This window comes from Festucalex cinctus, chromosome 15 (genome assembly GCF_051991245.1).
Source record: "Festucalex cinctus isolate MCC-2025b chromosome 15, RoL_Fcin_1.0, whole genome shotgun sequence".
Classification (NCBI taxonomy): domain Eukaryota; kingdom Metazoa; phylum Chordata; class Actinopteri; order Syngnathiformes; family Syngnathidae; genus Festucalex; species Festucalex cinctus.
Genome location: NC_135425.1, coordinates 7,266,175 through 7,289,905, shown reverse-complemented (window position 1 = coordinate 7,289,905; position 23,731 = coordinate 7,266,175). Strand labels below are relative to the sequence as shown.

At 41.6% G+C, this 23,731-nt stretch overlaps 1 protein-coding gene across 5 annotated transcripts in view; it reads right to left on the bottom strand.

Moving 5' to 3' along the window:
* chd1 (chromodomain helicase DNA binding protein 1) overlaps positions 1-23,731 on the bottom strand; it is a 51,753-nt gene that overhangs the window by 5,654 nt on the left and 22,368 nt on the right. For all 5 annotated transcript variants that reach the window (XM_077497278.1, XM_077497277.1, XM_077497280.1 and 2 more), the window contains 20 exons: positions 23,233-23,423; positions 13,255-13,443; positions 13,010-13,172; positions 12,276-12,428; positions 12,099-12,170; positions 11,861-12,010; positions 7,686-7,834; positions 7,509-7,605; positions 7,326-7,421; positions 7,031-7,207; positions 6,791-6,954; positions 6,666-6,707; positions 5,244-5,377; positions 5,024-5,162; positions 3,878-4,028; positions 3,204-3,326; positions 2,977-3,120; positions 1,026-1,328; positions 792-923; positions 413-591 (listed from right to left, as the gene is read on the bottom strand). In XM_077497278.1, the coding sequence (XP_077353404.1) occupies positions 413-591; positions 792-923; positions 1,026-1,328; positions 2,977-3,120; positions 3,204-3,326; positions 3,878-4,028; positions 5,024-5,162; positions 5,244-5,377; positions 6,666-6,707; positions 6,791-6,954; positions 7,031-7,207; positions 7,326-7,421; positions 7,509-7,605; positions 7,686-7,834; positions 11,861-12,010; positions 12,099-12,170; positions 12,276-12,428; positions 13,010-13,172; positions 13,255-13,443; positions 23,233-23,423 (2,948 nt within the window). The remainder of the gene's footprint in view (positions 1-412; positions 592-791; positions 924-1,025; positions 1,329-2,976; positions 3,121-3,203; positions 3,327-3,877; positions 4,029-5,023; positions 5,163-5,243; positions 5,378-6,665; positions 6,708-6,790; positions 6,955-7,030; positions 7,208-7,325; positions 7,422-7,508; positions 7,606-7,685; positions 7,835-11,860; positions 12,011-12,098; positions 12,171-12,275; positions 12,429-13,009; positions 13,173-13,254; positions 13,444-23,232; positions 23,424-23,731) is intronic.

The following is a 23,731-nucleotide window of genomic DNA, read 5'->3' as shown; positions in this document are numbered from 1 at the left end:
CCATCTGCGCGTGTTTAGTGAATTAGGCGCTCCCAGATTGCTCCATTTTTGCTGGTTAGCGCGGTGCAAAGGCGACGCAAACCTTTAGTGAATAGGCCCCATTGTGTTTAAAAAAATAAATAAAATAAACACTTAAGCAATATCACAAGAAGCATTTTTAAAAACAGATTCTGTTACTGTTTCAGTCATTATTTTCCAAATTAAAAGCAGATGTTTGCAAATGTCTTATTTTAATTAAACACGAAATCAGTCTGCTTTCATGAAGGATGTTGATACGCTGAACTCAGAGGACAAAGTTAAACAATGGCTCCTGTAAACCGATGACTCGTGAGGAAAAGCGGTTCGGATAATGGATGGATTGATAGTTCCCATCTTCCTTAAGATGTGTAACAAAGAGGCAAAGCATGCTTACTTTCGCCACTGCTTAATGAGGTCAGGATTGGAATACTCCTTGAGACACTCGGTGATGTGGTCTCCAATCTTGATGAGACATTGCCTGGTATGTTCGAGCTGCTCTCGCTCAGAAAGACCCTTTTCCGGTCGGTCCAGCTGCTTCAGGGCTGCTTTCACAGGCCGCATCCTCTCTTTACACTGCAACATTCACACAACAGGCTATTGCTAGGTAACTGGGTCACAAAGTCATATTGTGATGTTTGGACATGGTTACATTCCTATCTAATCTGTTTCAAAAGGCTTCAGAATCATGGGGAAGACTGCTGATTTGACAGCTGTGCAGAAACGAATGCCAATATAAAACCATCACGTCCAGCTTTCTGAAAGTTTGAACATACCACACTGAAGGTTTTCTGGTCCAGTTCTTCAGACTCCTCAGACACGGGAACATTCTCTCCACTTGATGTTACCTGGACTGGCACATCGGATGCTTTTTTGATCCGTTCTCTGACTTCTGCTTTGCATTCAGCCTGTTGAAAAGAACAGAATAATAATCTCCACTCATTGACACCACCATGTGGTGGGGGGGGAGGGGGGGTGGGGAACAAAAACAAAACAAAACGAAAAAACACCTTTTCCACAATATCCTCTTGTTTATGTACTGCTTCAAAAGGTTTTACTTCTTTTTTTTCTTTTGGCTCCTTTGTTTCTTTATTGTCCCAGCTGTCCTCCTTTTTGCAGTCTTTCTTGATCTCCTCTTTATACTCTCTCTCACCAGACGAAGAGCCATCTTCCTGTTGAGCCTCCTCCTCCTCCTCCTCCTCTTCCTCCTCCTCCTCCTCTTCTTCTTCCTCTTCTTCCTCTTCCTCCTCCTGATTCTCTTCCTTTACCGTCTCTCTGCTTCGTCTGCTTGGAGCCCTCACTGGTGTCTCCTCCTGAACAAGATTATTTTAGTTTACAAAAATTTATGAAATAACAAAATTCGGGTTGGTGGGGGGGGCAATTAAATAAAATGCATAAAAAAAAAAAATCAAACATTTTACATTTACAAAAGTAAAACTAATGCCGATGTCAGACTACGCGATTATTTTGTCTTACACGACAGTTGCGCTGTCACATTATCTGACAAATTCGCTCCGTGTAGTGGATGGGGCGTGTAGTCACACTACACGTCTGAACGCGACAAGACACCTGCCGATCATCGCGTGTTGTCTTGCCAAGAGAGACGCGTCAGCCACTGTTTGTCGGGGAGGTGGGACAAAAAAAAAAAAAAAAAAAAAAAAAAAAAAAAAAAAAAAAAAAAAAAAAGGGAGTGTTTGCGTGAATGGAGCAAGCGTGGGACAAGTGTGATGTGAGCGCATTGGTTGCGCTCCCTGCTCCGCAATAGTGTTTAAAATGTGATTTAGTAGCCAACACTGTATTGTAATTTATTTAGGCCTACATGCGCCGGGGTAATTATAGCAGATTTTGTTAATTAATTTGCGGGATGACATCTTGTTTTATTATTTTATCAAACACTGAAATATTATATTGTTTGAGTATTTTTTACTGCTTCATTTATTCATATTTGACTTGTTTTAGTACGGTGCATTGGATAGTACGCTACTCACTCCGAGGGGGGGGGGGGGGGGGGGAAACTTTCAAGTGAGAGCGGGTGACAGTTAAGGCGGCCAGGCCTGGCCCGACTATATGAAAATGTGATCGATCCTCACTAAATATGTGCCCATCCCTACTCATATGCCCAAATCTCTGAAATCATTAGAACAACAGTCACAATATATTTTGGTCCTCTATTCACGTCGCCGTTGCCTGATGGGTTGCACGGATGCGTGCGCGCTCCATGCAGCCGCAGCGCTGCAGCGGGGCGCTTTTGTTTTTGTTTTTTTCTTTTCTTTGCTGTGGATGTTTACTACTGTGTTTGTTGATGTTGTCTTTCCTTGTGTAAAGCATATTGAGTTGCCTTTGTGTATGAAATGTGCTATACAAATAAACGCGCCTTGCCATTTGTGAAGTGATGTTAGAGGCGAAGAGCCCCGGGTTATTTTGAGGCATGTTTCCTAGATGCGCTGCGAGCTAAAGTTGGCTAAAGATGCATTTGCTCTAATAATTGCTTATTTTCATACACTTCTATTACAATTTTAACTTTTGTGCAGCTGGGAAACGAAAATCGAGACCTCACTTTTTGTGGAGAAATCTCAAAATCGACATTTTGTCCGATACATTTTTGTGTCTAACTCAAAACTAATGTTGCTGACATGCGGACTCGTTTTGTGATGCTTGTTGGAGAATTTTGCAAAGCCAAATTCAAGTAGCGTATTATTTTTGTACGCCTTTGGCGTATCATCTGAGTGCAAAATACCCTGCTCAAGTTACTTTGAAAAAGAAGGGGATACAAAACTTATAAAACACCAACAAAAACGAACACAAACTAATTAAAACTAAAACTCGAAACAAAATAAAAACTCAAGATAATGAAAATTCCATAACTACTAAAACCCTGCATCTGAAACTGTTACAGCTCCACATTAGCGCAAACGCTTCCTTGCTAGGCTATAAGCAGTCAAACATTATTTTTCAAAGTACCTTTTCATCCTCGATTTCATCGTCATCATCCGATCTTTTGTCTGACGGAGGATCTGACGATGCACTCTTAATCATCTCATCTATGGGAGTTGGCTTCACAGTTTCTCTCTTTTTGCTTCTTGGCTTCCTCTTTCGAGAATTGACCTGCAAGTGCGAAGAGTGTTTCATCCAATAAATGAACGGATACAAGAATGAAGACAAAACTCAAATTAAATGTCAAGACATACTGTTCCTGCTTGTTTCTGAGCTTCTTTTTTGGCAAGGTCCTTGCTCAATAACTTGATGAGGTAGTCTGCTCTGGTTTGGAGCTGTTTGGCTTGGGGTTTCTTATCGGGGTCATCTGGTAGAAGCTGTAACAGACAATATGACATCATATCAATATGAAAGTTTTGGTGACAGTGAAAAGTCAACATAATTAATGGTAACTACGCTGTAACCTATACACAAGTCCATCTGTGACGCTGGTCAACCTGCAATTAGTGATCAACACAGTATTTTGGATTTTATAGGCATATATGCTGTCTTGCTCTCCATGTACTGCGCACATTTGTCTCATCGTTTAATGAGGAAAACACTTAATGTCCATAAAATCCAAACTATTGAGCCGATCATATTGCTATTTTAAGAGACTGATGTGGGCCTAAGTTAGAGATGTGCATGTCAGTTTTGGTGGCAATTGGTCATAATTAACATATGAAGCTTTTTATATAGTGAGTGTTAAGGGGAAGACGGACAATATAATCCAAAATGCTGTGGCAATTGTTTTTATATTTTCAGAGGTTAATCGGCCAGGCCCTGATGTTTATCATAGTATACTGTGTAATAGCACAAAATTGAGAAGGGGACAATTTATGTGATTCTCTGACGCTCACAAAAGTTGAAAATGTTTGCTTGAACTCACTTTGTGTGTGAGATTGAGGTCTGGGTCCATTTTGATCATCTCCCAACTGCCATAACCGTACTCATAGATTCCTATTAGCAGGCTGGAGTCGTCCTCTTTCCCCCACTCAAGGTCAAAGTGTGCAGCCTTTGAGTGGCATGGAATCATGTACCTATAGATGACATCCAAACACACACACGCACACACAATTTCAGCTACTCAAACAGTATAAAACAAAACTGAGCATCATTATCATTTTGATGGTACACTTTATTAGCATTTACATTAATTTAAAAATTAGGGATGCACGATAATATCGGTGGCCGATAATTATTGGCAGTTATCGACCAATTTGACATCAAATAAACCAGATAAAGAAATCTGCTGATAATAATACACATGCTACGTTGGTCCATCTGTTGTGGTTGTGGCTCAAGTTCTGCCCAACTCCTTAACCCCTCCCCTGTGTTATGGTAGTGTTGCACATTTGTGACGTCATAATGCACGCGACCTCTTGCTCAGGGAAGTCATCAGTGTGGGCTTTCTTTACCCACAGTTTTTTGTTGCATTTTAAAACATTATTTTTTTATTTTTTTATTTTTAAAGCAAACTCAAAATGAGTTACTGGTTGACTGTGAAGCAGCAATATCAATAAAATTCAGCTTCCTGGTGCTTTACACAATGTTTTAATGTATTTGTATTCAAGTTAATTTTGCAAACAATTATTATCGGTTATCGACATCGGCACGTTCTAAATTAATGGTTCATCGGTATCGGTTGAAAATAGCATTAACGTGCATCCCTATGGGGTAGATACCACGGACTTCCAACTTCAGGGTTTAGCACATCAGTGCCGTTTCTGGCCACTGCTGGCCTCGTTGCAACACTGGCACCCCGACCCCTGCGCCCTCCCAACCGTGCTCTCCCCGCGCAGGGTGTCTCAGCTCTCTGAAATGCTTCGGATAACTGAGATAGACACACTACACACTCAAACCGGTCGACAATAACGCGCAGGGGCACAAAGGCGGAAGTGCAAGGACTGGGACGCGGCACACACGTCGCAAACCGTAACCGATGAACAAAGCTGATGTATGAAATCCCGGAAGTCCCGCCTCCTCCGTGGCATATACCCCATTGAAAATCAAAAAGTTTAATGCTTTTACAAACTTTTTTCTCTCCTCTGGGTCTGCAGGGATGGCTTTGTGAAGTGGAGCTAGCTCTTCCTCATGAGAAATAACAAGCTTGGCGTTGACTTGAACACCAGAGATCCTGAATGTGGGCCCTTTTACCTTCCCTCTTCTGCCTCCTAGTTGAAGTGAAAACAGCAAATATATTTTACATTGCTCAAAGACAGAGTTTCTTTGATCACAAAAATTTGTTTAGTTACCAGAACTTTTCTCAGGTCCACAGGGGTTTTCTCGCAGCGTTCTCACACAGCCGTTGTGAACGGTTTCAGCCAAGCGTTTCAGGTCATGTTCAGACTTGTCCACAAGTTCGGCATCACGAGCAATAGCATCCAGCCTGAGTCGAAGAAATTCAAAAAGTAATGTTCAGATGTCAGTACTGCATTTAGTGGCCCCAAAAAATTATAATACCGTAATTTCCTGTGAATAATGTGGATTTTTTTTCGTCCCCAAAAGGGTCCCCAAGAAACGATAAAATAAAAAAGTCCCCCGCATTATAGAGATGTTTACCAGTACCCGAAGGTCATCAATTATTGTCACAATTTAGATAGCACTCCTATCCATCTCAAGTCTCATATTCTTCCTTCAAAAGGGGAAAATAAATAAATAAATAAATAAAAATAAAAAAGATATTTATTGCTTAAATAACTGGCGAACATGGCCAACCTGTGTAATGTACGGTCTGTGCAACCAGTCCATTATGGTGGCATATGAATGAAAAAACCCTGATTGTCACCAAAATTTATGAGTACATGTGCACACGTACTGTACTAATAATAGTCTGCAAATATTAGAACAAAACTCTTCTTCACATCGTAACGTTGGCTCCCACCGTTGCCTTTGTAGGCACAAAAACATTATATCACTTCATGTCCAAAAAACACAACTTTCACCAAAATAAATGTACAATTGAAAATAACACTTTTGACCTCTTGATTTTCATTTTTGGATAGCCAACATTTTTTTTTCTCAATTTAAACTGTGCATAACAGCAAACTGTTCTTGTCTTGAAACTTTAGTAGGTGAGATTTTGGGCGATGGGATCAAGAGATGCCAGAACCACAGTGGCACCGTTTTCTAGAACAGCACATTTGAGTCACTTGATTTGTTAAAAATGTATTGGTAGGAACTGCAACTGTGTAAGGCATTTTCGTTTATTTGCCAACGCGAGGAACAGCGGACACGTTCTACAATGTCAGCGCACCTAATTAGGTTTTTTTGTCATGTTAGTTAATTAGTGAATGAACATGATTTCAAGATGACACTGTGTTGATGTCGGTGACAAAAGTGTATGATGGCAATTTCAACTAGAACTGAGCTGCAACTTCCTTAGGAAGACAAGTCAATCAACCGCCACGCCACCAGTCACTGCCACAAACAACATCCCAAGGCAGAAGATTTTACTTCTCACCACGCCGGCAGGTGGCTCGACTGTCTTCCTGACCATGCACCCCAAATAAACGGTTATCATATTACTTTTAAATTAACCTAAAAGCAGATTAAGAACAAAATTCTTATTTACTGCTGTGGCTTGACAAAAGGCCAAACTTCTTTAGGAATTACAGGAAATTACAGTAGTAATAATCTTGAGATGATGCACACATTACTGTATGTATTTCACTTACCTTTCCAGTGGTCCTCCAAATTTCTTGTAACTTTTGACAAACCTGATAAGTAGATAAAAAAAATGTAAATGGGATTGTTTAAATAGGCTTTAAAAGTCAAAATGTACAAATATATTGTCAGTCACCTCCGGATCTCAGCATCACTGAAGCCCTTGATATTTTCCCGTGGAATTGTCCGAGGCCGACCGCGTTTCTTTGGCCTTTTTCTATCTGAGTGAGAGTCACTGTCGGAACCTGAGTATCTCCTGCTCCTGCCCTGTCTTCTGCCCTCATTAGCATTAAAGCTTATCTGTTAAACAAAAAGGTAGTGTAGTATACAGAAAACTGCATCACTGTACTGAGGTCGTACTGCCTGAACTGAATACCTGTTTGGCACAATTCCTCATACGTGGCAGCATGTAGATTTCCTCAAGCTCCTTCTGTCTCTCCTCCTCCTCCATCCTCCTCCTCTGCTCCTCAGGGATGATGTCATCCCAACTCCGCTGGCTGCGCTCGGAGTCCATGTCTATTTCCTCTTCTTCCATCATGGTGAAATTTGCAACCTGCACAGGCCAGAGAACCATATCAACTTAGCAACTGCTAACTTAGAAGAATTAAAAGACATTACCAGTTGAATATTGGCCAACAGTTAGTGCAACAAATTAATTCTTGATATTTCACCTTAAACTGAGACAGCAGTTCTTCTCCCACCGTTGAAGGTCCAGGATCATTCTCTCTGGTCTCAGCTCTTTTGAGAATCTCATCAATATCCATTTCCTACAGAACATGACAAATCACATACCTTTGTGAATCAGTAGAATTATATGCACTGTAAATTGTGGATTTATTTTATTTTATTTTTACCTGAGGCTCCTGCTCTTCGCCCTCTGGCTCTTTGAAAAGCTCCTCAGCTCCAAATTTCAGGATTGCAGACAACTCTTCCTTGTTGAATGGTGCTGAACTGCGTACAATAAAATGGCATGAGAATTCAGAATGTCTTGTGTCACATGGCGGGGATATTCATCTAAGACAATGGCTTGCCTTGAGGGAGCAGTGCCAGTGTGGAGGACAGTTTTTCCTGTTGTGTCCATTCTCTGAATGACAAGGTGATCCAGCACCATTTTCTTCTTTGCTCTCTCTATTATTTCCTCTTCCACTGAACCCTTAGTCACCAAACGATATATGTTCACCTAAGAGAACAATACATGATTATAAATAAAAGATTGTAGACCACCATATTGAATCCTCCAAGTCAACCTCCATGTAGATACTATATCTACTGTAAAGAAATACAAGAGTCACGGGTTCGTTTTTTTTTTTTTACACCAACACAGCATCCAAAAAGGTGAAAAAAATATTTACAGTGCAAGTCCAGTGCAAAAAAACCAATCCCAAAAATATTTACAACTTCTTTTGGTCGTTTCGGCACTCACCATCACACTTGGCTCCCCACAAATGACTTCAGACTCCCTTAAATACCCTATAGCCCCTCCCCCCGGGCAAACCATTTAGAAATTAAACAAAAAGTAACAAAAAGCAACTAAAGCATGTGTAAATAAGCAACATTTACAACATATATTCATCATAACAAAAATCCTCCATTCACCACCAGTAATTTATTCCCTCAAAAAGAAAGCCAACTCAACTAATAGATCTACTAATGTGGTCCAGTCCAAAGTCAGGTGACAGCTGAAGCATGGCAAAATATGCTATTTAATAGGGCTGGGAATCTTTGACTGTCTCACGATTCGATTCGATTACGATTTTTGGGTCTATGATTCGATTCAGAATCGATTTTCGATTCAAACGATTTTCGATTCACAATTATTTGATTGACAAATGATTTCTGCTTCAATTTACAGATATGCACAATATTGTCATGATCTACTCCAGTCTGCTTTTTTTTTTTTTTTTTTAAACATTTATTCATTATGTATTGTAAGTGCCTTTTGCCACAAAAACAGCATGTGGGCTACAACTTCCTTTTAACAACTTCCCCTTCTTCTTCATTTCTAATTTAAATAAAATAGATTTTTGGATATTAATATCGATTCGATTAATAAATGAGAATCTCGATTCTTTTATGAATTGATTTTTTGGCACACCCCTACTATTTAAGTTCAATTCACGAAGTGCTTCGGTTTGGTCCAGTGTTCATTGTCCCACGACCCCGCAGAATGCGGGCGAGCCCCACGGTGCAGCGTCATGCGCTGGTGTCGAGTGTGCACCCTTGGCACCAACAACGGGGAAGATAAATGAGTCCAGGTGACAGGTAAGCAGTTTGTGCAGATGTCTAATACAGAGGGAATTCATGTAGGCTGTGTGAAAACAGTTCAGGCGGCGACTGGATTGAGGCTCCAGTCTTTCAGGCGGGAGCTGCGCGCGCTCACGTGGGCTGCTCCTCTCAGCCAGACGGCAGCGCGCCCAGTCGGAGAGTAGCGGACAGTTACTGGTGCTCCGTCACAACAAGACTTATGAAAAACTAACCAGCTATTCTGTGAAATTGTTAATTTCAACTCTTGTCTGAAAAAAAAAAATGTGTTGAGCGATTATGATTTTACAGCACTTTTTAAATTAATATTTTTGCATTAAGTACAGTATCGTCCATCAACCCAGCATCAACAGCCGCCAGCAATGCAAGCGTTCTCCCCTATCAACACTCCAGGTACTGCTTTTAACTATATTAGCGCCAGTTTGTGTTTATGTGAAATGTGCCGTTAGTCGCCAGCTTGGGAGGGTAAACGCCGGGGCCTGCGAGTGTTTTTTTTTTTTTTTTCCCCTATCAGGGTTCATTCAAGGTTGCAAAATGTACAAAGACATACAGAACAAACCATGACTTAAAAGCAACTCTCGCTACTTCCACACACTGCTCATGGGACTCACACACCAGTCTACTGGCTGCATCTGTTTTGACTAACTTTTTATTAAAGTATATAAGAGAAGGCTAAGTCAGCCAGGATCGCGGAGGTACTGTGCACGAAGGTAGAAGAAGATCACAGGTATGTGGACTATTAAGTATTTATCCTTTTGATTAATTATCCTTCGTTTCATTCTATTTTCAAGTGTGGTCTAGTGTGCACATGTCCTCATATAACCTCAGCACTGATTTACCTAATGTAATTGTCATTGATTGTCTTCATGGTACTGCAGTTGAATGTAATAATGCAGTAATCAGGATTCATGACAATATGTTATTTTATTGGATGTATAATTGAATGTGGAAGACAGAGGTAACTACCTGTATACAGACAAAAAGAAAAAAAAAAAAAAAAAGTCAGTGTACCACCACTGACCGGCATCCTAAAACAATAGTATAGTGAACCTAAGTGTCCTTAAAGTGTAACTCACTGCTCACTAAGATTTGAAATTGGCACTCAAAGGGGGTGTTGCCTGGAGGATCGTTGGGTTGAGAATGGGGAGAGGGTTGGGCGTGGTCTGGCTGTGACTGACAGCAGCAACTCACAAAAGCCTGGTTTATACGTCTGCGTTTGCTCTTGCGTTAATTGTTAATGACCGGCGTGCATCACGTGATGTACGCCGGTCATTAACGAGAATTTCGCCGTAGCTCGTGGCTGGGTGCTGCACACACCTTCCAATTCTTGTAGGCCGTAGATTGCGGGTCGTAACATCACTCGTGATTGGTCCGTTTGATGGCGTAACTCAGCTTTTTTTGTTTCTCCCCCACGATAGTTTCCGTGAAGGCAACTGTGTTTATAAGTGTAGGTGTAGGTGTAGGTCCACTTCCCGCCGAGAGACCATATTTGTGTTTGAGAGAGGGGAAAAAAATAATTAAACTGTGTTCGCTAAGCACTTAGCTGTTGTGTTTTGGCGTGTCGGCCGACAGTAACCATTGCAAATTCGCATGAAATAATTGCCATGATGATGAGCCAACTCCCCCCCCCGGTTTGTCTCATGTTCCAGAAACAAAAAAACTATTTCCTGAATTGGTCATAAAATGCAAGGGAATCTCCACTCTCTGGCATCCTAGCCAATAGCAGCCATAGCGACACCCTGACTTGAAGTGAAACTCCAGCACATTTTTCAAAACCGAATGTAAGTAAAGTGCGCATTACGTTTGCGCATGCGTGAAAAGTAAAAAAAAAAAAAAAAAAAAACTTGCTACCAAACATAGCTGTCATTTGAATGCCGACAAATGGAGCGTTGAAAGTGTTTGCGTAACAGCACACCTTAAAGCTTGCAAGCATTGTTTAAACGGCTTTAAGCCTCAAGTGACTACAGGTGCATTTGGTGCCATTTTTAACTTTCCTAATGGAGTTTATAGGGGGGGAAAAAAATAAATAATAACATTGCAAAGCTTGAAAAGACGGAAGTTTACACTTGTAAATAGGGATGTCCCAATCACACTTTTTTGGACCAGAGTCCGAGTCACCTCATTTTGAGATTGGCCGATTCAGAGTCCCGATCCGATACCTCAGCATTTTGAGAATTTTTTTTCCGAAACAAAACTACCCCAACACCTTTTATATGGTGAGTGTACAATGGTTAAACTAAGTAAACCATTTAAACCCCCTTTTTTGGCATATCTATGAGTGACTTAAAGGGCTATTATTAACCAGTATATTAAGTATATGGGGCGGTGTGACTCAGTGGTATGGTGGTCGTCTCCCAAAGGTCGTGGGTTCGATCCCATGCAATTGTGACCACATCAAAGTATACTGAACCCCCAGTTGCTTCTGATGCTGTGTCATCAGTAGGTGAATGTGTAGTTGAACTGTAAAGTACCTTGAGGAACTTGTTAGGTGGAAAAGCGGAATTATAAATGAAGTACCATATACCATAGTCAGAGCAACTTATGTGTGACATATCGTTAGTTTAGCATGCAGCTTCCAACACAACAGGGATTTACTAGTTACACCACCAAATGTTTTTTGCGAGGATCAATAGGATCATTGATGTTGAGACGCATGATTTGTTTTTGTGGACCACATAAAACAATGTGGTGGGCTGGAGTTGGTCCCCAGGCCTTGAGTTTGGACATCAGTGAATTATGGCCTATTGGAAAAAAAAAAAAGAAAAAAAAAAGAAAAAAAAAAAGGGGGGGGGTCCTCCCGAATTTCCTGATGTCCACCGCACCCTGACTGCATGTCATGAAACATTTTTAGTACAGAGGTAGCAGAGAAAATTAACAGGCTGACCTAAAACCCCTATTGATCGACTGTATCGATGATCCAGCCCGAATATAATGTTTTGCTTACTTGTCTCTTCTGTCCAATCCTGTGGGCCCTGGCCTGGGCTTGAAGATCATTTTGGGGGTTCCAGTCTGAGTCAAAGATGACGACTGTGTCAGCTGAAGCCAGATTGATACCAAGGCCACCCGCACGTGTGGATAACAGGAAACAGAAATCCTTTGGGAGATATGTATATTGAGATATCCCTATTTACACGAACTATCAATTAGTCAAAATGTAATAATTGCATGAAAATAAAACATACCTCTGAACCATCAGCATTGAAATGATCCAGTGCCTGCTTCCTCATCTCACCCTTGATGGAGCCATCTAATCGCTAAATCGATCAACAAAAGGAGACAAATCCATCTGATGAAGAACATAGCCAAGAAATACCCAGGCATGCACAATAGGTTTCATGGCAAATGAACTAAAAAGACACCTGAAAAAGGAACTGTCGGCTTCTCAGGTAATCAGCAAGGATATCCAGCATCCGAACCATTTGGGAGAAAATGAGAACTCTGTGGCCTCGCTCTTTCAAACGAACCAGCAACTTGTCCAATAAAACCAGCTTCCCACTGCTGCGGATAAGTTGCTGAAAAGAAAGGGTGAAAAACATCTATACTCTCTCATACTTCTAAATACTATAATGTTTAGAAATTAAGACAACTTTTTATCCCTTTGATTCCTGCACCTTATTTACGGATTTGTCCCGATCCCAGCAGCTACATGCTTGTGTTAACTGTTCATGAATTATAATTTTGTATTAACTTTTGGAATCAAATCCACACACGACGAAAATTTGCCAATGTGTTCAGGATCTTCTACACTCAAGTGCGCAACTTCATTAGGGTCCTAGATTAAGCCTTTTTAGGGCGGTGGCCTGAAGCCATGTTGCATACTCATGATACTCTGAGTCCTGCATGTTTTCGAATTTTCCCACATTCTACACAGATGATTCATATTTAAGCTCATCAGCAAGCTCTGCAGGAGCCTGATAATGATCCTGATCATTGAATCCGATGTGTGGGAGTAGAGAATCCTCGAAAACATGCAGGACTTAGAGCCTCAAGGATCGGACTCTGACACTTGTGGCCTAGCCCTAGCTGGGAGTAACCAATAAATTATACACAGATGCATACAAACTCCGCAAAAAAACAATACTAGAACTCAAACCTGTAATGCTTCTGCGCGGTTAAGGATTTCGTGGTCCTCAGGAGGTTTGATCAGGTAACAATGGTTACAGCACTTCTTCAACTCCATCATGATGTTTAGGAAACCCGATGTGCTGCCTTTGATACCTTTACTCAGAGCCTTGTAGTTCCTGGTCAGGATCCATCTACAGTTACGAGAGAGCGATATCGACAGAGTTTAGAATCAAACCACAATGCGCAACAATAAGGATGGAATACAATCTTTACTTGTAATACTGTTTCTGGATAGCACTCATTTCCACTCTGAGGATCTGTTCCACTTTAGCTGGGAGAGATTTCTCCACATCCTTCTTGACTCTGCGTAGAAGAAAAGGTTCCAGTTCTTTGTGCAGACTGGTGTAGCCAGAATCCCGTCCTTTACCATGTTCTTCCTCAAACATCTCCCACGAATGAAACCTTGAAAAAATATAAGATAACTCATTAAAAAAGCTCCTGAGATATTAAATATCACTCTCAAATTCAGAGGTTGGACTATATGCGATTGTATTATAGTATCAGAGCTAAATATTGAAATGCTTGCGTACTTTTGTCAGCTGAAACTGATTTCTTACTGTGACTGTTTTCCAACTCAATTACATATGGTAGACAACAAAATAATAAACTACAGATGTTTATGTGGTGCGTTTTCACAAAATCAGGCTTATGTTTCCGAAAATGAAAATCGCAAAATTTATATACAGTATTTAAATTCTACACTTAAATCCCTTTCAAATGATATATAATATGTGGTAGGTACCTCAAAAATTGATGAAGTTAGAGTAAATTCAATATTGGCAGTTTGAAATTCCTCTTTTTGAGAAAATTATTTTAAAGATTTTGGCACGTACATCTTTCAAAGGTCCATAGCAACCAGTGCCTTAGGAAAAAGATATTGATCCAAAACTTGTTTAAAGACAAGTTAAGGACATCACTCTACAAATTGACTCTACCTTTAAACCTCCCCCGATATGGCGTTTTAACATCTCATTACTGAAAGACGTAGAGTTTGATAAAATTATTAGAAGGGAGTGGGCAGATTTTTTGGAAATAAATGACTCTCCAAATATATCTCCATCTCTTCTCTGGGAAGCAGGGAAAGCGGTAATTAGAGGGAAAATTATATCATATTCAACTTATAAAAAGAAACAGGATCAAAAATTAGAAAAATACCTGGAAGATAAAATTAAACAACTAACGGATGAATATGTATTAAACCCAAATAATCAAATATGGATAGAACTACAGAATATAAAAATACAGTTAGATAACATGTTATCTAAAAAGACAGAGTTTATAATACAACAGTTGAGATATAATAATTTTGAACATAATAATAAATCAGGTAAATTCCTGGCAAATCAACTTCAACGGAATCGGGAAAAATCTCTTATAACGGCTATTAAAGATATAAATGGTGAATGCACACAATCACCAGAAGAAATTAACCATATTTTTTATAACTATTATCGAAATCTATACACAGAAATTAATAGACCTAACCCTGAATATATTGAGGAATTCCTAAACATCTTAAATATACCTCAGTTATCTATTGAACATAAAGATATTCTCGATACCCCGCTTACTATAGATGAGTTGTATCGTGCTTTAGACAGTATGCCTAATGGCAGAGCACCTGGTCCAGACGGCTTTCCGGCTATATTTTTTAAACATTTCTGGTTAATGTTTGCTCCATTATTTCTAAGAGTAGTAACTGAAATTAAAAGTAAAGGTGATATACGTCAAGATATGAATATAGCAGCAATTAAACTTTTATTAAAGCCAGAAAAAGACCCTACCCTCCCGTCAAGTTACCGACCGATATCACTAATTAATACCGATATTAAAATTATCGCTAAGGCCTTGGCATCTCGATTAGAGACGGTAATCTCGACAATTATTCATAGTGATCAAACAGGTTTTATTAAAGGTCGTCATTCTACTAATAATATTAGGAGACTCTTTAACTTGATTAGTATGTCACAGCGGTATGATAAAAAGGCAGTTGTTATTTCGCTGGATGCAGAAAAAGCATTCGATAAAGTTAACTGGTCCTTCCTCTTTGCTGTCTTAAATAAATTCGGCTTCGGGGAGTCATTCATTCAATGGGTCTCAATATTATATGATTCTCCTAAAGCTACAGTTACTACTAATGGGATTACATCACAGAGTTTTACTTTACAAAGGGGAACAAGACAAGGGTGCCCAATGTCTCCTTTATTATTTGCTATATTTATTGAGCCGCTTGCATTAGCTATACGTCAGGATAAACGGATCCAAGGAATCCACTCCGGGACAATAGAACATAAAATTAATCTATATGCCGATGATATATTACTCTATTTAGAAGAACCTGCTATCTCGCTAGGGGAAGCATTTAAATTAATAACTAAATTCTCTCACTTATCAGATTACTCTATTAACTGGACAAAATCAACATTATTACCTATTACAGAAAATTCATGGAATCCTACAAGTCAGGATCCACACTACTCCTTTCCTACAGGTAATTTAAAATACTTAGGTGTTAAAATTTCACCTAAGTTAACTGAATTAACTTCTTTAAATTTTTCACCATTATTGGATAGTATCCGTAGTGACCTGGAGTGCTGGAATAATCTTCCGATCTCTTTAATAGGACAGATAGCTACTATAAAAATGAAAGTTTTACCAAAGATTAATTATTTATTTTCAATGATTCCATTTAAACCTACGTCTAACTGGTTCCAATCGCTGGACTCTGCTATCATAAAATTCTATTGGAATAAAAAAAAAGCCAAAATTAGTCTATCTACTCTTCAGGAAAGTAAATCTAAAGGAGGTTTAGAGGCACCAAACTTTATGTACTATTATTTAGCTAATCAACTACAATATCTTGTGCTATGGACACAACCCAACAGAGATACTAACTGTTGGTTGGAATTGGAGCAGAAGGATTGTAATAATCTTAGACTGTCAGATTTACTCTTTATTACAAAATCAATAAGACGACATAATTGTTTTAAAAACCCAATGATAGCCGCCACCCTGACTGTCTGGTGGAAGGCATTAGAAATTACAAACTCCCAATTGGCGCCCTGTGGGCTCTCTCCCATTTGGCATAACCCCGACTTCCAACTTAATAATCAGTCGTTCCATTTAAGCTTATGGGAGCAGAAAGGAATTACACACCTTCATCATCTTTTCTCAGATAATAAGTTTATATCGTATACAAACTTGGTCCAGAAATATGAAATAAAAAAGGGAAATTTCTTACATTATCTGCAAGTTAAAAATATGGTTAAGAAACAAATCACAACACTTCAGGATACGCTCCAACTGCCTGTCTTAGCTAAAGATATTATAAAGCTTTCTCCAACAACAATAAAGAAAATATCGAAAATATATAAGTTATTTTTATACACAAATAAAACGTATTTACCGACTTTAAAATGGGAAAAAGACTTGTCTATAGTTCCGGAACCAGACTTTTGGACCCAAATCTGTGAAAATGTATTTAAAATGACCAAACAGACAAATTTGCAACTTATCCAATATAAGATACTTCATAGAACATATATTACACAATATATGATGAAAAAAATGGGACTCTCTGACTCCGACATTTGTCTCCAGTGCTCACAAAACACTGCCGATACTTATCTTCATGCTTTATGGTCATGTACTCCAGTGCTGCATTTCTGGACTTAAAATCTTGGAAAAGCTCGCTGATATATTAAACTGTAGGCTTCCTTTATCTCCAAGATTGTGTTTACTAGGTGACTTAACAATAACTGAGCTACCATGTAAACAATCTCAATCTATATTTATAGCCCTTACTATTGCTAAAAAAATAATCCTTGTCAATTGGAAAAATAAACAATCTCTAAATATCGACCACTGGTTAAACTTACTAATAAATTATATCTCAATGGAAAAAATCTCTGCCTTAAATAAAAATCAAGTATCAAGATTTAAACAAATATGGTCTATGTACATAGAATATTTTAATCTCAATTTGGCAACTTAATCCTGCCAAGATTCTGCCTGTTAACGAGAGCCACCACATCGTTACAACTTCTGTGTTCGCTGCTTCTGTATTTGGTATTTTGTATCTGATTGTTTTTATTTTTATATAGTCAGGAACCTAGTTGCTGCTAGTGGGCTCGAGCATACCACACTATACGACACTATACTCATTAACTCCTTAAGATCTATTTCTAGTGGGCACTAAGCATCAACACTTGGTGTTACTGCATGCTAATTAGTCAATTTTCTTGACGCCGTCCCCTGTGGTCGGGCGGGGGTGGTTCTGCCCCCCCCCCCCGTTGTCTGCTCGGTGGCGGTTGCGTCTTGGCCTCTCCCTGGGCCCCCTGTGGGGTGCGGTGTTGGGGTGCTTCCCCTGGTGCCCGGGGCGGTGCCGTCCCGGCGCGGTCCGCTGCTCCGTGCCCGGCGGCGCGGTTCGGGGTGGGTGGGCCTCCGGTGTGCCCCGTGGTTCCCTCTCCCCTCCCCCTTCCTCCCCCCCGTCGCCTCTCCCTCCTCGCCTCCTCCCGCCCATCCTCCTCTGCCTCCCGGTCCCTTTTCCCTTGTCGCCCCCCCTCCTGCCCTGCAGCCGCCCTTTCGCCTTCTTGTCGTCTTCTCCCCGCTTCCCCCCCCTGTCTGCCCTGCGGCCCCTCCCCCTCCCTCTCCCTGGGCCTGGGGCTCCCTCCCCGGCCCGGGCGTCGGGCTCCGGGGGCCGGGCGAGGGTTTGGGGCCTGCCCCACTCCGGTAGAACTCCTGGCGCACCGGGCGGGCTCCGGTGGCCGGTGGGCTGTCCGGTAGCCCTGCTGCGCTGGCTGTCCGCCCATTGTGGTGCCGGGTGGATGAGGTGGGGGGCGGGTGGGGGTGGGGGTGCTGGGGGGCGGGCGTGCCACCTACACCCGCCGGGTTGGGTGAGGCCCCGCTGGTCGCTCCTCTTACTCACTTCACTAGCTTGCACTATACACTTTGTAAATATACACATAGGGCACACAACACATTTCTTGGTGGGGTGGGGAAGGGTGGAAACACCGTCTTCACCCTTCAACTCCCCTCCAATTTTAATGCACCTCACGTCCAAGGGGAGGGGTGAGTTGGGGCGGGGAGCCATCAGAGGGGATGGACTGCAGTGCCTGGCAGCGCTGTGGTCCCCCCCATTTGTGTCCCTGCCCCACCACTTTGTCCCTCCATTCCCTTTTTTAATGCACCACACATATACATATGCATTTTTTGGGGGGGGATACGGGTGTGTCGGAGTAGGGGAAATTTTTTCCCTCTGCTCCGACTCACCTGCTCCCAATTTTAATGCACCACACGCACACACTTGTATATACACTGGGTGGGGCCACATTCACGGTGTAAGGGTAGAGCTCGCCAGTCGGCGAGCTGGCGGACTCAGTAACAGGGTTAGGTGTCACTAGTACTCTGGCGTGACGACCGGGGCCTCTCCCCACCGGGCTCGGTGTTCTGGTGTTCCGCCTTCTCCCCTGGTGCTTCCTCCTCTGCTTCCCCCCTCCCGCCGCTGTGCAAATCTCGCGCGGCTGGAGGTGGGGTGGGCACATCTTCCCTCTCTGCGCTGCTGCCCGGTGCCGGTTTCCGGGGGGGGGGGGGGGGGGGTGGGGGGTTCTCGCGGGGGGCCGGGTTCGCGGGGGGGGTGGCGGCCGTCGGGGGGGGCGGCTTGTTTGGGGGGGGGGTGGAGGTATGGGTGGGTGGGGGGTTGGGTGCTGGGGGTCGGGGTGTGTTCGGGGGTTTGGGGGTCGGGGGTGGTGGGGCCTGGGTCGTGGTGGATGGCGGGTTTGGGTGAGGTGCGGGGGGGTCGTGGGGGGATGGGGGCTGGGGACCGGTGGGGCGCTGTGGGGGCCCGCTGGGCCTCGTTCTGCGGCCTTGGGCTCGGGGGTGTGGGCCGGGGCTGGGGCGGGGGTGTTCCGGGTGTCTGGGTCGGCTCGCCGACCGGTGTCCGCTCGGGTGGCTTGGGGGTGGCCTTGGTGCTGCCGCGGCCTGGGGATTCCGGGGGGGAGTGCTCGCTTTGCTGGACCGCGGTTGACGGCTTCTTTCTTTGGTGGTGGTCCTTATGCATGCCAGATCCGTCGCACCAGCATCTACTGAAACTTAACAGAAGTACCCTCTCCCTCCCACAGCCCCTTGAATCAGTTGGTGCTGGTGTCTGTGGTTCTCACTTTGCTTTATCTATCCTTCCCTCCTTCCTCTCTTTAGTTTTTCCTCTGGTCACTTGAGATCTTAATTTATTAGAAGTATGAGGTTTCTGGGGTTGGCATAAGACTCTGGTTTTGTAACCACGCAGGAGGGGTCTTGTTGGTGCTGGACTTCACTTTGATGGATTGGATGTACTGGCTTCTATGGATCTCACTCTGCCTTATCGATCCTTCCCTCCTTCCTCTCTTTAGTTTTTCCTCTGGTCTCTTGAGATCTCGCTAAATTTGCTGGAATTTAGAGGCTTCCGGGGTTGGCGTAAGACTTTGATTTTGTAATCATGGGGAAGGCAGGAAGTGTTTGGTCGGTGCTGGATTTCACTTTGATTTACCTTTCTTTTCTCTTTATTTCTTTTTTTTCTGACCTTTTCTCTGGTCTCCTGACCATTTAAACCTCACGACTCTGGCAAGATTCTGAAGTACCTGGTTAAGTCGAAGGGTAATGGGATATTTATAAGGTTTTAGGTGAATGAATGAGTATAAATTTATACGTATTTGCACGCACGCACACGCACGCAAACGCACACACGCAAACGCACGCACGCACACCCCAAAAAAAAAAGAAAAAAAAAAAAAAAAAACAGAGCAATGATGACAAGACGTTGAATCGGTAAGACTACCGAATGAACAATTCTGAGCTCTTAAAAAAAAAAAAAAAAAAAAAAAAAAAAAAAAGTTAAGGACATCATCCGAGATTTAAACCCTTTAAAATGTAAGGAAACTTGACATCTCAACTGATGAAATTGGGCAAAAATGGTCATTTTGGCCTCAAGCCCAAAACAACTTTGAAGATCCCATTAAGCTTATTCATCTTCATCTTATTCATTTCCAGTTTGCTTGTTGTATTGTTGGAACTTGTGTTTTTTGTTTGGTTTTTTTACCATAATGGGAAACCTGAATTAAGAATTTCGTGTCAAAAAGATGATTTTCCATTTTCGGTGTCCTGTGACAATAAAGTTGATTAATATTTTATCATAGATATCTCAAATGCATTTGGCCACATAAATAAAAAGAATGATTTGGACACTTTTTTAATTCTTTTATTCAACCTAATAAGGAATACTTACTGTAGCCCTTTTATACAACTGTCCAATAAAATATGTCAATATGCGCTCTAGCTGTCAGTTGGGCCCGGGGAGCTTCCGAGGGACCATCACGAAGATGTGATCATAATTTATTCTTCAAGTATAGTTCTAAACTCATATTTCATCCTACTAAAAAAAAGCAGCGTTGAAATGTATGGTGATACTATCTGTGCCCGTGAAATTTAGAGTCCATTTTCATACCTCGCTGAGCTCCTGCACCCCTATGCATCTGCCCAGTGCCTCAGGTCAGCAGACCAGACACAACTGGAGGTACAGAGGACAAAGCGGAGGCTTAGAGGGGATCGAGCCTTTGCAGCTGCCGGTCCCTCCCTTTTTGAACGACCTTCCACAAAATATTAGGCAATCTCCCTCTCTACCTACTTTTAAAATCCATCTTAAAATCTATCTGCATTCTTCGGCTTTTGGCTCACCTTGAGACTTTTTGGTGCTTTGCGGTGTCTGCTGTATGTTGTGTTATGAATTTGAGGTTTATTTATCTATTATTCATTCACTTACCTACTTCTTGTTAATAAATTGTGTAAATATTATTTACTTGTACACTTAAAGTTTGTTTTGTTGTTCTTGTTTTACTTATATTTACTACATGACTGATTTCTGTTCAATGTACATCACTTTGTATGCAGCAATGCTTGTTTTAAAGTGCTTTATAAAGTTGAGTTTTACTGGGTCTTATGTCCATTTATATAAATTGTTTGTGAAGTAACAGAGACAAGGAACTCATCCATTATTTATTTATTTATTTATTTATTTTTTAAGCAGGTGCCTGGGATGCACTAGCTAGCAGCGCGGCTAAAAACACGCCATAGTTAGGATGTATATTACTTACCAATTGCTTATTTTTGACAAACTTCTACTACAATTTAGACTTTCCTGCTGCTGGGAAATGAAAATAGAAACTGGCTATTTTTGGAGAAATTAAAAAATGGACATTTTTGTCCCTATGGTCTATTTTTGTCATTTACTCAAAATTAATCACTGCAACATACGCCTGATTTTGTAAAAACACAGATGTTTTACATCCTATAATTTACCATGGCTCAAATAAGGAGAAAAAAAAAAAAGTTTGCTACCTAAATGGTTTGCCATAATATAGGAGTAAGCCTGTCAAGATCATTCCTATATTGACTTATCTTTCAATGAATAAAATGAACATCATAGTTCTTTTCAGGACTTGATAAATGGTCATTTTCATGCGGTTGTTTACATATTTGATCAACATTCCTTCGAGATGCTTCTTCCCTCCCCTCCTATTCTGTTTATCTTGGTCTCACCAGACCACAGTATATGGTTCCAGTAATCCATCCAGTAATGTCACATGTTAAGCAAACTCTGCAGGATTTCTTGTGCATCATCTTTAGAAGAGGCATCCTTCTGGGATTTGAAGCAGTGTGCTGTGTATGGTCTGAGCACTGACAGGCTGACCGCACACCCCTTTTAATGTGAGCAGGTGATGGTACTAAGATGGTACTTTTCCAAATTTTCTCAGGTACCATAACTCAGCAGGCAAAGAGCCTCACCATCAGTCCGGTCAAGCACCAGTTCTACCTGTCAGCAATTATCTTCCTCAGGCAACACGTCACGCGACAAGGAGTTTCCCGTCTTGCCAAGGGTGGACAAGGTTGCCAGTTTTTCCACATCCCCCAGCTGTGAAGTCCAAGGAGTTGCTGGGATTGGTGAACTCAGCTGACATCATGTGGCCCTTGTACAAGGCCCTGTAGGAAAAAGGGTCCAAGGATGAAGTGGACAGGTTCTCGGGGATGGATGAAGGTTTTGACTCTGCCAAGGCTACGTTGGCCAATGCAGCTCTGCAATCACACCTGTCTCCCACTCTCCCGGTCGCCCTCATGACAGACCCTCATGACTGACTACAGAGTGGGAGTAGTGTGTGAGCAGTGGGTGGGCGGGGCCTGGCATCTACTGGTCTTCTTTAGCAGGCAGCTCTGTGACAATGAAAAAGGGTACAACACTTTTGACAGGGAGCTCCGGGTGTTTTTTTTCCTCGACACCTGACACTTCCAATTCCGCTTGGAGAGCCGCCAATTCACTGCTTTCGTGGAGCACAAGCCACTGACCTTTTCAATGGCCAAGACATTCGAGGAGTGGTCTGGTCGACAGCAACGTCAGCTCGCCGCCATTTTTGAGTTTACTACTGACATCAAGCACCTCGCTGGCAAGGACAACGATGTTACCGATGGCCTCTCTCCTGGTCGGTTTACCCCACACAACTCAAATGTGAATAATTTTTTATTTTTTTTTTTAAAACAACTTTACCCCCTTCTCAGTCTATTTTTTTAGGGGATAAATAAATTTTTAAATAAATTATGGAACATGGCTGAAACAGGAAAACAAGAGAATGGAAAATGTGCTATGAACATTTTCTCATATGCAATGTAAATGTGTGTATTTGTGTTATTGTTTGTATGTGTTTTTGAAGGTAATTAGGTTGTAAAGAGTTTCAATTGAATTGTAATTTGTTTTCGCAATAAATTAAACTGAGTTCCAAATGACTGGGACTAGCCAAAATCTACACACGGACATTCAAGATGAACTGAGCGAGCAGTGTCTGGGATAGTATGGGATGGATAACGATAAAAATGAATGACTATTCTAAATAATGTATATGATTGATGCGTTATAGTAATGGGTCGATGGGGACGGGTCTCGAATAAGCTTCGGCTTCTACCCGTCAGCCCTTCTTTCGGATGTCAATGTTGCAAATGATGTGATGTGATTGATGTAAGCTGTAATGTGTCCGAAAGGAAAAAATTAATAAACTAAACTAAATATTTTTGGAGGTAGAGTAAATTGATTTCTTCAGCATTTTCGGTGAAAATTACAACAACAACAACAACAAAAATGGTAATTTATAGAGCGTAACAAATGGTATGGCCTACTTTTCAGGCATAATGAAATGCAGCAGGGACCAGAGCTCTTTGAGGGAGTTTTGCAGCGGTGTTCCTGTGATCAGGAGTCGGTGATTGGACTTGAAGTCAATCATAGTCTTGTAGAGAAGTGAGTCGTCATTCTTCAGTCGATGTGCCTCATCCACACCGATGAAAGCCCAGTTAACACTGCCCAAAAAAGACTGCAGACATATTTGTCACATGTTTAGTGATACTAATAAAATCTAGACCATAACAGAAGTTAGGGCTGGGCGATATGACCTTGAAACAAACTTCCACCCTCTACAAAAATCAGATTTCTGATCGTAATCCATTTTTCCTTCAAGAAAAGGAAATTTTATTTTTCAAAACAAGTTTTGCTTTTTGGATTTCTCCCCCTTTTGTGATACACTATTTCTCTTGAAACCAAACACATGCTTTCTTATATTTTTCCCCCAATGTTAACTTGAATGAACTTCCAAGAATAAAAATTTTCTTTACATGTGAAGTG